This window comes from Ictidomys tridecemlineatus, chromosome 2 (genome assembly GCF_052094955.1).
Source record: "Ictidomys tridecemlineatus isolate mIctTri1 chromosome 2, mIctTri1.hap1, whole genome shotgun sequence".
NCBI classification, from domain to species: Eukaryota; Metazoa; Chordata; class Mammalia; order Rodentia; family Sciuridae; genus Ictidomys; species Ictidomys tridecemlineatus.
Genome location: NC_135478.1, coordinates 129444586 through 129457996, shown reverse-complemented (window position 1 = coordinate 129457996; position 13411 = coordinate 129444586). Strand labels below are relative to the sequence as shown.

Sequence of the window (13411 nt, the reverse complement as noted above, 5' to 3'; positions counted from 1 at the left end):
GAGCAAGTCCCTATGCATCAACATGTGAGAGCATGGGAGGATGCTAGCTGGTTGGCCATGGTCCTTCTGAAGGTGCTCTGTCTTTCAGCTCTGAGACATGTAGGGATTATTGCTATGGAAATGCCATGGACAGACAGAAGGAGGTTGGCACAGAACATCATTGTCAAGGCATGTGTACTGATAGAAGATGGAAATAACCAATATTTCATAATGAAGATACTGTTAATGATATATAATTTATGTGAAGGACTTAACATTATGCTGCCTTTAAAATCATGTAATCAAGATGCTTTTTTTTTGTACTAGGGATTTTTTTAAAATTTTTTTTTAGTTGTAGGTAGACACAATACCTTTATTTTATTTTTATGTAGTGCTGAGGATTGAACCCAGTGTCTTCCACATGTGAGGTGAGCACTCTACCACTGAGCTACAGCCTCAGCTCTATACTGGGGATTTAACTCAGGGGCACTCGACCATGAGCCATTCCCAGCCCTATTTTGTATTGAATTTAGAAACAAAGTCTCATTGAATTGCTTAGTGCCTTGCTTTTGCTGAGGCTGGCTTTGAACTTGAGATCCTCTTGCCTCAGCCTCCTGAATTGCTGGAATTACAGGTGTGTGCCATCATACCCAGCTCAAGATTCCTTAATAAGAGAAAGTAATCACATGATAACCCACCAGTGAACCAAATTTTATCATAATCACACACACTCACAAACACATATAAAAAGCTCCACATAAATTTGCTATAGCCGATGTGAACCTGGACACTCTCCACATATAAAAAGCCTTAGAAAAATACTGAATATAAATATAAATACGTCAGATGATGATGAATGGTAGCTATGTCCTGCAGGATAGAATTAAGGTGATTTCATTTTTTTCTTTATACTTTAAGTGTACAAAATAAACTAGAGAAAAGAGAGTTGTTAGTATTGTTTTCTTTGTTTTACAGATAAGAAAATGTTTTAAAAGATTTGAAAAACCAGAATCATTAATATGTACAATTTTTTTATGTGCAGGTCATAAATTAAAAAAAAAAAAAAAAAAAAAAAGCAGTGTCCCATGGCTTGGCTTCAGACCAGAGCCAGGGTTCACTCCAGAGCCTCTGGCCTGGGACTTGTGTTCTGCCCAGGCGTAATTTAGTTATTATTTAAATTACTTCTCAGTTATTTTTTGTTACTTCTACTATGAATTATATTAATTTACTCAAGACCCCTGGACTTTTAGTCTGTCTCCCACCCCAGATAATATGAGCACCCAGTACATAAAGCTGCCTGACAGCGCTGGTGTGTGCTGGCCTGGAGGGTGGGCAGGGGTCTAGCCTGGAAAGCTCTGGATTTCCTGAGCAGATTCAGGCCTGCCCCAGGCAATGGCAAGTGCTGCTGACTCCACTGCACCCTCTGGGAGTGCTGGGGCCTAAGCTGCGACAGGCCTTTCTGCTTGTCACAGAAAACGTTTTGGCAAATGCTCAGTCATGGATTTTAATTCCCACGTGTCATCTGAGCACCTTTGCCCCAAGATGTAAAATCTGCTTTAAATCAAAGACCTCAAAGGAATGCAAGAAATTAAAAAAAAAAAAAAAAGGAAAAAATCCCACTATTTTTTCTAACCTGTAGGTGGTGCTCAACAATTGATCTTTTTTTTTTCATTTTGGTGTTAAATTTTCCTTTTCCCTGAAAATGCTACAGTTCTCTGCATAATCAAAAAAAGAAAGAAAGAAAAAAAAAAGCTCCTCAAAGCAAGCTGTACTGAATGCCAGTATCATATAGGCAAATAAAGGACTTATTCACATACCAGAAATCAGGCTTTCCCTTCCCGTCAGGCTAGGGGTGGGCCTTGTCCCCCGTAGGACTGGCCCACCCTCTCCAAGTCCTGACAGGGGTTCTTTTGTAGCAGTTTAGACTCCACAAAGCCTCCTTCATTCTGCAAAGGGCTGGCTGATCCTGACACCGCTCCAACAGTGTGGAGCGGTGCTGGCAGTGTGGCAGCACGGCTGGGAAGGACTCCTCAGACCCTGGTCATACCTGGACCCGCCCAGGTCCCATGTTCTTCACTGGAGGTGGCTGGCAGGGTTCACGCACAATGAATAGCTGCTTTCTTAGGGTGGCAGAGCTGACATTGTTGAAGACAAGAACCTCCACTATAAATTCTCCTTCCCTGGAAGGGCAGAAAGTAAATAAAAAAGATCAAAGTTGCCATACATTAAGCTCATTCACTATTCACAACCATCCTAGATCTTCATAGTTACAGTATTTGATGGCAAGTCATCCCAAGGAGTAGGGACAGAAGAGACACAGGTTGATATTCATAGAGGTTATTCATTATCTAATGTGATGGATCAGCTGTCCACCTAGTGGTCAAGCCTAGTGCCCAACCCCAAACTGCTGTCACACATTCCAAACAAAACAGCACAGCCAGGTGAGGACCTGCTGCTCCAAGCAGCCTTTTCTGTTGACCAGAGAGAGACACAAGGTTATTCCTTGTGTGATGAGTGCAACTGACCTAATCATTAGGGTCTTTCTGTTTTAGTCTATTTCAGGGGTCAGGTTTCCTGAACAAACTCCTAGAGTCCTGAAAACAGAATAGGTCCTCAACATGGACCAGAATCCAGTTCCAGGAGAGGCTGAAGGGTCTCAGCTATGAAGAATGCGGCACAGGAGGAGTATGTGAACAGGCAACACTGGACCCAGCAGGTTGCATTTCACTAAGGAAAAGTATATTGATTTGGGAATGATGCAAAAGGGATTATCATTCAAAACTTTTGAATTGGAAACAGAAAAATAGTCCCATCATAAGATCACAAATTTGAGTTTCCAGGGACCAGAATGTCACTTACTACCCTGGAGATTCAAAAGAAAGGCAAGTCCTACTGAGGCAATAAGGCTGCAGATTGGTCTCAGATTGTTGGTAAGCCCAGGGAAAACACTAGAGATGGCACCAAACACCACCTTCCAGAGGGCATGTTCTGGAGCAGAAGAGCACGCTGCTAGGGGTGTAGGCCCTAGATACCTGCCTCAGTATGCACCTGTCCACCAGATACTCTTGCTCAATTCCTTCCTTCCACACATGAGAATCTATTTCCAGTGGTGAAGCAATAGACTATTCAGGAGGCCCATCAAAGCAGCAGAGGTGGCTTGTGTTCTCGTAGTAACCTTGCATTAGAGGAATTTCACAACATTTCTCTGGTGCTACTGCTTACACAAGGCTTGATTTCTGTATGCTTGGGCATACTCCAATATGCCCCTGCACCAGCATGAAGCCTTCATGTTCAACCTTGGCCATACTTGTTTCATGGCTGGATGCTCACTGGGAGGTCTCAACTCAGAACTCACACTAGCCAGAGACTCGGCTGGGAACCACTTGATTACACTCCTAATCTTGAGATGTGCAATCCTGTGGTTTGTATCTGTGGTTCCCATGGCCTTGTCCATCTACTCTAAGAAATGCTACATTTATTTTGGATGGAAGCATTGGTGCCACTTTTTCATCTGGTCATGCACTGTATAGTGACCGCATACACAGGAGTGGTCCCACAAGATTATAATGGACAGAAAGAATTCCTATCTCCTCATGATGTCATAGCTGTCACAATGCAGTAGTGCAGCATATCACTCTCATGTCTGTAGCGATGCTAGTGAAAACACAACTACTGTGCTGCTTTTATATAAAAGTATAGCACAAGGAATTACATGGCCTAGAACACTTAATAAAGATAGCAAATGACTATGTTATTGGTTTATGTAATCAGTATATAATACTTTCATCATTATTTCAGAGTGCACTCCTTCTACTTAGAAAAGTACGCTGTGAACATTAAGCTGTCTTCCCCAGCACTGGTCCTGTACATCTCATTTATTTTGTTTCTTGACAGCAAGTGCCTGACTTATATATCTAGGTTTGTGCAAACATGGTCTGTAAGGTTTGCACAATGACAAAATCAGATAGAAACATGTTTCTCAGAGTATATCCTCATCATTAAGTGACACATGACTATCTCCATAATGCTTTGTTGCAGATAAACAGTAGGTATTCAGTAAAGACTAAACTAAAGGACAGAATGCATGCTCCTCTGAGCGACACTGAAGGCCTTCTACAATCTGTCCCAGGCACCTTAAACTTTTATCTGCCACCTCCCCATTTGCTCTTACATTCAGACCTCTCCCACTGGTGCCCTCTCCTTGGGTCTCACCTGCGCTGCTGTCTGTTGGAAAGCACTCCCCCTCCCCACTTTCCCTCTGTCAAGCTCCTGCTCAGGATTCCCCCTTGGGCTCATGTGTAAATGCTCATGTGTGTGGTTCCCTGGTTTCTGAAGTAAAATGAGTTGTCACCACCACACCTTGTACCTCTTTTGGAACAGGAACTCCACCCCCACCCCCACTCCCACTCCGCACTGAAGACAGCTCTTTCTCTCCATCTTTTTCCTGGATTTCAAGCTTATGCAGAGTCATAGCCAGATCCCATTTGTCTCTACATCACCTGAAAGCCAGGAGAGCTGGGAGGAACCTTAGAGCTGATCCCTGAAACCCTGAGTCCAGTTGCTATCTGCAGCAAGCTGCCACCTGCCCCCACATGATTTACCTGCTATAGATGTGGCTATTGGAGCCACTACCCGTGCTGATAGTGCCATCCCCAAAATTCCACAGGAAGGCAACATCCGTGCCAAAGTTGATTCTGCACTCAAAGGCCACGCTGGTGTTTACTAGGGCTGAGGTGGTAGACATGAGCCGGTTGGCTACAATTCTCTTCTGCACCCTGATGATGTGGGGCTTGGAGACTACACTGCTAATCCTGCTGGAGGCCTTGACCTTCACATGGTACCTATGGGATGGGAGAGTAGGGCAGGAGAGAAATTATGTCATTTCAACAGAAAGGCAGGGGGAGCTGGGTGAGGTGGCACATGCCTATAATATTAGTGACTTGGGAGGCCAAGGCAGGAGGATTGCAAGTTCGAGGTAAGCCTCAGCAATTTAGTGAGACCCTGTCTCAAAATTTTAACAAAATAGAAAGGGCTGGGGATGTAGCTCAGTAGTAAAGCATCCCTGGGTTAAATACCTGATACCAAAAAATAAAAAAATAATAATAATAAAAAAAGAAAGGCAGAGGGATCAGGGACTTAATTTGTATAGTTATCAGAGTACCCAGTGATATCTGCCTTATGGGAAAAGGGGAGTAATATTTTTGGCCTCCCCTTCTTATTAGTTAGTTTCTTCAAGCAGGGGGGGTGAGCACAGTCTTAGGACACACTGGTGGCTGAGATGGAACTTGAACTTGGGATTGCTTGATTTCAAAGCCCAGCACTCTTTCATAGTGCCCATTGAAGGAAAGCGGGTCTCTCTCCTTTTAAATCTTATGCTTGAGCTCAATTTACAAAAGCACTCATTGGCTTGTTAAAACACAAACATGACACCCTTAAAATTATTTTGGTAGCACCAGGATAATGTTCCACCCGAGTACCAGCTGCATCACCATCAGCCACACCCATTATGACCACCATGTTTACAAACCACTGGGGGATGTGGAGCCTTCTCCGAATGCTTCTTGAAGTTGTCCTCACTGGTGGATCATCTCCAAAATACCATGCAAACTCTAGGGGTATGGTTTCCTTGGTAACAGCAATGAAGGTGATGTCTGCATCTGTAGCAAACACTGTTCCGTTTGTGTAAACAGAGACAGCTATGGCAAAGAAGGAGAGGTGCAGGGACATCAACATGGAGGACTGGAATCCATCCAGAGAGTCATCGTCTCTACTTTCCCACTTAGTCAAGGACTGTGTGAGGGCAGTGAGCTAATGTGAGTGCAGGGCTACACCAAGGGTACAGCTGCAGGGGCCTGGTAGGAGGTGTGGCCTGAATTCAAAAGCCTGGTAATAGCTCACCAGGCAAGATGGCTGCCTCCAGGGCATGGGATGAGAGCTGTGAGTGATGATAGCCCACCTTTTTATACCTTTCAATGGGACCCTTGTGCCATGGTTTCTAGAAAATTCCTAGAACAAACTGCGGGGGAACCAAGAACCTGCTTAAGGGCAAAGGTGATGGGACTCGGGTAGAGCTGATACCAGAGCCTGAGCTGCCAGTGGCTCCAAAAACCCCAACTGACACATGAGGGAGATTTTGTTAAATCTGGAATTAAAGTGAAAACATACGTTGCATCTTGTACCAAACAGTCATGCTGGTCCAAGTCTGACAGTCACCCACTAGGGTTTGAGAAACAAAGGACACTTTATATGAAGAGGTGGATGGGATATGATGTATCACAACAGTGCCTGAAACAAGAAAAAGCATAGTGAAAGAAAAACAGGCTTAAAATTAGTTCAGTTTTCTCATGCAACACACATCAATATTATCCATTTTCAGTTTTCCCTCTTTGAGTTCCAATGCATTTCAAAATTTGAAGCAAGTGCTCTGGAATCAAACAGGCTTGAAAAATATAAACCATGTCACAGAATTTCTTTCATTAAAATTTTCCTTAAATGTTTTCTCTCTCTCCAGAGAACTCCCTTCATGGTAGTGAGTAAGTTAATTCTTTTAAAATATATTCATTGCTTTGCTAGATGATCTTGTTTTAAAAGTGTTTCTCCAGTGTATACTCTGAGAAGCCTTCACATCACAAGGATAAATGGAGATCCAAAGACAAGTCTCATGCATTCTAGTCCTCTAAAATGCAATGCATATTTTGCACATGCACACACACATGCATCACCCACACATAGTGTATGTATTAAAAGGCAGATACCAAACACTGAATCAGATTCAGAAAAGGGCTATGATTTGAAATAACTCATTATAATAAAGGGATATTATATGATGTTATATATTATGTTGCTGTTCCTTTGCATGGCTTTTTGGTTTATAAAGAGAAAACTTCTATTTTTTTGTTCTTCATTAATGCACTAGATTTAAAAAAAAAACCGTAAATAATAGTGATATTCTAATTAACAACAACTAAAAATTAATCCTGACCACAATCTGTCAGTCCAAAAGTAAGGAAAGTATAATTAATGGATTTAGCAAAGATTATCCAGTCATTGATCAGTTGAGCTGGATTAAAACTCAGATCTCCCAATTCTAGATCCTGACAGGCTACTTATTTATTCAGAGTTTAGGTGAGACAAGTCAAATGAACCACCATGGCTGGTTAGAGTGTGCTAATAGGTTAAAATCAATTCTTCTCTATATATTCTATAACACTTGGATGGAGAGTTTCTCACTAGGCTACCTGTTTGGAAAAAGTGCAGGACAAATTATAAGAATTTGTCATGAATAAGTTCACTGAGATGCATGCCCCTCTGGGTTCTCCTTTTATTATTTCTGGGAAATGCTATAATTCCATAATTCCATCTACTTGGACCACTCTGGACTCTTCCCTCTATAATACATGGCTGGAGTCCTCCTACCAGCTTGGGGTTCCTCCTCTGACCTTGGGGTTCCTCCTCTATAACATTGACATAAAGGGACAGATCATTGCGTTGCAGCTGGGTGTGAGGAGAATGTAAGAAGACAGGAAGGAAAATAGAAAGCTCCTGATATACTGTGAGGACTCAGCATTGCTCCTCAGCCTGGGCAGTGGCTATGGCTGCGCCATCTTCCTGGAATGTCCCCACACACCTGTCCTTCATGGTTCATTTATGTGACAACAATACCTCAGGCAGTCCTAGTTCCCACAGTTACACATAATCCTCCTCTTCTGAACGTTCATAGCCATTCTTAAGAAACTTTTCTGTTCCATCTCCTTATTTTCATGTATTTATCTTAATATCTTTTCTAGACTATAAATTCCTTGAATCCAAGACCTTGTGAGATTTCATTGTCATATTCCCCCAGCACACAATATTCTGTAATAACTAAGTTCTGAATAAGGGAAGATTACAACATGAAAGTGATGTCAAATGTTGTACTGTTAAAACTTGGATGGTAAATAACTCAGAGAGTCATCCTGTATTTAGAGCTGAGGTCTGATTGCTCAGCCTCCAGACATGGGTCTTACTTTTCTGCTTCAGGCGGGAGCCAGCAAAGACAAGGACTTCATCCTGGTGGACACTGCTGGAATTCATGAACACAGACACAGCCTCACAACCTATTTCCACATAATAAGGTCCAAGCTCCACTTTGGTTCCATGAAACTTGTAAATAACAGCCCTGAGCATATAGACTCCTTCTGGAAAAAGAAGACAGAGAACTTGGTGAACTTTTAAAGATAAGCATAACAGTTAACATCTGCAGACTGGTCACAATGGGGGGACTAGTCTGGGAAATCTTGCAGCAGCAGCATATCCATTTAAGCATGCACTCACACAGTTCACAGAGCCCCACACTCAACTTGGCTCTGTGTGTGGTTTAGTGCTCTGCTGATATCTGTTGAAATTCGGCCTTGTGCATGATCTCTCGGCCACAGATTCCTTCTTTATGCCTTCATCTGGCCAACTTACCCCTACTATGACCCTCTTTTAATGACCCAGGAAGAATGGTGGCTACATCTGTCATTTGTCTGCAGAATTTGGGTTATGCTTCACTTTCAGACTTAACTATCTAGTCAGAAAAGTAATCAATCAATAGATACACAATAAATGCTTATGAAATGACCAGTCAAGTTTTTCAGGATGGGAAGCCCAAATGTTAAATCATTTTTTCTAGGCACAGAGTATACAATTATTTCTTAGGAATTAATGGTCTTTCCTCTCTTCACTTTCCCAGAAGGTTGCAAATAACAGCAGAATATGTAGAAAGGAGGAAAGTACTTTAAGGAATTAAATATCTATGGGAAAGAGTAATGAATGTGGTTGTGGAGTACCAGGGCCTGGGGGATACGGTACTGAGTGAAGGCCAGAGGGAAGGCATCTGGTCACATTATATGTGCAAGAATAGGTACACTTTCCCAAATTGTAATCTCACTTGGAAGCTACATATTAAACGCTGAAACATCATTGATAGTTTTACCCCGGATATCTTATAACACTTCCTCTTACATCTGGGTCAAAAAGAAAATCTGCATGTGGATTTTAATAAATAGAAAGTGAAAGGGACATTTGTGCTGATCATTACATTTAAAGTACATTTGTGCTAATCATCACATTTAATTAAGAGCTGTGCTTTTTGTGAACCAATATATTGTTCCTGCTTCATTTTAAAAGAAGAATTTCATGTCTACCAGGTCAGAAAGGCAATTTGTCTAGTCATTAGGAGACCTCTCCACAGGCTTGTTTGGTGCTAGAATATTATGTAGTCAGATCTTAGGTATCCTTTACCTAAAAGTTGGCTTTAGACTTGACCTCTAGTAGGAGATGAAAAAATCAACTTCTCATTTTAGTTTTAAAGCAACTACAACAAAAAATCAATGCATATGTATTAAAGTTGTAGATATTTAACATTAATAGAGCAATTGCTGATTTGAACATAACTACAGTCAGCTTCCAATCAACTCTTCTAGGCATTATCCAAAGGTGATAAGGAAAACAGCAATGAAAAATGAAAACTTTTTTTTTTTTGAGAAACAGAAGTTAGCTAATATATTTGGGATATAAAATAGATGCAAGAGTTGCTAAAATTAAGCAAAAATTAAGCATGAATGAGCAAGAACCATGCTGGGGGAAGCACAGGGAAAGTATCCTGAAGTGAGAACCCAGAGGCAAAAGGACTCAGTGACTGTGAATGTCATGAACACATATGGCGCACATGCATAGCACTTTCAGACAGCCATTTTAGAAAACAGCAACTCTTTTAATTATGAGTAATACTGATGAAGAGAAAAGGGAAAGGGACAAAAGGAAGGAAGGAAGAAGGAAAGACCATTCAGAAGATACTACAAGAGTTAAGAGGACAAATTCAAGAGATTCTCTTAACAGAGTAAGATCATTTGCCAGAAAGCCATTGTTCACAAGAAGATAAAAGGATATAACAACTTGGGAAATCATTAGCTTCTAAGATGTAAGACAGAGAGGAAGTGCAAAAAATGAAGGCAGCATTTCAAAGAGCATAACAGAGAATAGAAACTGCATATGCAAAAGAAGAAACATAAAGGAAATAAGGATAAAGGCAGGAGAGATGAATTAAAAATAAAGAACAAAAAAAAATTAGAAAAAGACAAAATAGACCCAACATATATGACCAGAATCTTCCAAAAAGAAAGCTTAAATATTGGAACAGAAAAATAGAGATATAATTGAAGAAATTTTTCCTGAAACATTAAAGGGTCTACTGGGGACAAACTTCAATGAGTCGGGTGAGAACAGCATGGCAGGACTAAGAGTGAGAAAATGTATCTAACTCTAGATCTAGGATTAAACTACAGGTGGAAGAACAGGTAACAGAAAAACATATAAATGTATACCTTGACAGTGGGAAATGATACAGCAAGACACAGTTGGGAGGAAAGAGAAGGTGGAGTTGTAAAATAACACAGCTTGCTTGTAAGTAATTGCTAGAAATTTAAAAGCATGAGGGACTGGGGTTGTGGCCCAGCAGTAGAGCACTTGCCTAGCATGAGTGAGGCCCTGGGTTCGATCCTCAGCACCACATATAAGTAAATAAATTAAATAAAAATATAAAAAAAATAAAAATAAAATAAAAGCATGAAAACTTAACCAAACAATTAAGAAGTGTGTAAGCATATATAAGAGCAAAAATAAAAATACTCATGAAGATCATTTAAATGATGAAAATTGGTGATGTGGAGAGAGAAATCAGACTATACTAAATTTTGTTATTGCTCATAGTGGATAATGAATGGGTGCTCTAAAGAAGTAGAGCAAAAAGGTCACTTTATAGGGGCTGGGGTTGCAGCTCAGTGGTAGAGCACTTGCCTAGCATGCATGAGGTACTGGGTTCGATCCTCAGCACCACATAAATGTAAAATAAAGATATTATATCCACTTAAAACTTAAGAATAAATATTTTTTTTTTAAAAAAAGGACACTTTATAAAAACCTCTTTATAAATAAAAGAGATCAACTAAGACAAGGCCACAAGCCTTCCATAAAACAGAACACTAACTTGGACAAACATGCAAAAGGGGCAGGGGAAGTCATTTAACGAAGCATATTTTAAAATTCGCAGAGCCCATAATGTAAAATATGACAGATCTAAGGCTGAACACCTGTTATGTCAGTAAAGACAAATGCACTCATCTCATCTATGAAAATTTAGCATTACCAGAAGGGTTCACACAACAAAGCTGGCTTCCAAGAGAAACATTAAGACAGTGACTACAAGGATGTCCAGAATTATGGTAGGCTGTGTAGTGAGATGGGAATTGATCCATGTAGCCAGAGCCTGCCCATATGTGACACAAAAAAAGTAAGATTCCTAGGCCACCTGGGTTTATTCAAGGAATTAGAATGCATAGTAAAAGGAAGAGTATCCCTCTACAATGCACACACACACACACAAAAAAAAAAAAAAAAAAAAAAAGGGAGAAACCCAGGCATTGTAGTGCACACCTGTAATTCCATCAACTCAGGAGGCTAAGGCAGGAGGATTTTAAGTTTGGGGCCAGCCTCAGCTATTTATTGTCTCAGTTTAAAAAGGGCTGGGAATGTAGTCAGTGGTAAAATGCCTCTGGGTTCAATCCCCAGTAATAAATAAATAAGAGGTGAGGGGAAAGGGTAAGGAGAGGGCTTGGTCATCCTACTTAAGACAGGGTGCTAAGCACATAGGAGAGTTACATCCCACCATTGCTGATCCTCTGGCCCCATCTTACTTAATGTTGTTCAGCCCACACACCTTGGCTGAACAGTAGGGAACTGGATAAGGGGGTTGTGACTCACCAGAAGCTGCTGGACAATCATGAATTTTCATTTATAACACTGACTGTATTTTAAATCACAAATATCACAGAATTTTTAATAAAATCAAAATAGTAGAGAAAAATATTTGCTTATCATGCTGGTTAGGAGTGGAAATTAATAGCAGAACCAGAACCACAACAATAAAAAGCCAAACAAGGGGCTGGGGATGTGGCTCAAGTGGTAGCGCGCTCGCCTGGCATGCGTGCGGCCCGGGTTTGATCCTCAGCACCACATACCAACAAAGATGTTGTGTCCGCCGGAAACTAAAAAATAAATATTAAAAAAAAAATAAAAAAAAATAAAAAGCCAAACAAGATGTGGGAATGTTAAATTTAACATCCAACTCAAAATGGAAAACAAAAAGCAGGAAGAAAGGAAAAAAAAAAACCCTAATTTCAAAGCAGAAACTAATAAATTAGGGAAATATAAAATAAACAAAATTCCAAAGCTAGTTTTCTACATAGACTAATAAAAATGTAGTCAACTTGATTAAGAAAAATAGGAGAAAGAAAAAAGCTCACAAATAAAAATGATGGAAGGAAATAACTATAGATACTGATGAAAACTATGAGCTAACTTTATTGACCTCTAGGTCAATAAATTAGAAAACCTTGATTAAAGAGTTACTTTTCTAAGAACAAATAACTTAGAAGAACTAACTACCAGAGAAATAGGAAAATCTTAACAAATGAAATAGAGGAAGGTGTAGAGCCATACCAAGACAATGAAGAAAACAACCAGTCTCAGAGGGCTGATAAGGAAATTCTTCAAAAGACAATAATTATTTTAATGCTATTTAAACGGTTTTAGGACAAAGAAAAGAAAAGAAAACCCCTGTATAACATTAATACCAAAGTCCAAAACTATTTAAAAAAAATCAGTGACTTGTTCTTGGATAGAAAGAATTAATATTGTCAAAATGGCCATACTACCAAAAGTGTTACACAATTTCACTTAAAATCCCAACAACACTCCTCATAGAAATAGAAAAGGCAATCATGAAATTTATTTGGAAAAATAAGAAATCTAGAATAGCCACAGCAATCCTTAGCAAGAAGAGTAAATCAGGAGGCATCACAATACCAGACCTTAAACTATACTACAGAGCCATAATAACAAAAATAGCAAGGTATTGGCACCAAAACAGCATGTAGACCAATGGCACAGAATAAAAGGCACAGAGACAATACCACATAAATATAGTTATCTCATATTAGACAAAGGCACTGGTAACATATATTGGTGAAAACATGGTGCTAGGAGAACTGGAAATCCATACACAGCAAAACGAAATTAAATCACTATCTCTCACCATGCACAAAACTCAACTCAAAGTGGATCAAGGACCTTGGAATTAGACCAGGCACAAAACTCAAAGTGGATCAAGGACCTTGGAATTAGACCAGAGACCCTGTGCCTAATAGAAGAAAAAGTGGGCCCAAATCTTCATTATGTTGGATTAGGTCCTGACTTCCCTAACCAGATTCCTAAAGCACAGAAATAAAATCAAGAATTAATAAATTAATTAATAAATAGGATGGATTCAAACTAAAAATCTTCTTCTCAGCAAAGGAAACAATAATGTAAAGAGAGAGCCCACAAAGTGGGAGAACATCTTTACTATATGCAC

General features: G+C 40.0%; 1 protein-coding gene across 1 annotated transcript in view; it reads right to left on the bottom strand.

Moving 5' to 3' along the window:
- LOC144368552 (polycystin-1-like protein 1) overlaps positions 1-13411 on the bottom strand; it is a 61003-nt gene that overhangs the window by 13377 nt on the left and 34215 nt on the right. The window contains exons 10-14 of the mRNA XM_078027725.1: positions 7986-8156; positions 6145-6264; positions 5507-5675; positions 4581-4820; positions 2027-2159 (exon numbers count right to left, since the gene is read on the bottom strand). Coding sequence (XP_077883851.1) covers positions 2027-2159; positions 4581-4820; positions 5507-5675; positions 6145-6264; positions 7986-8156 — 833 coding nt within the window. The remainder of the gene's footprint in view (positions 1-2026; positions 2160-4580; positions 4821-5506; positions 5676-6144; positions 6265-7985; positions 8157-13411) is intronic.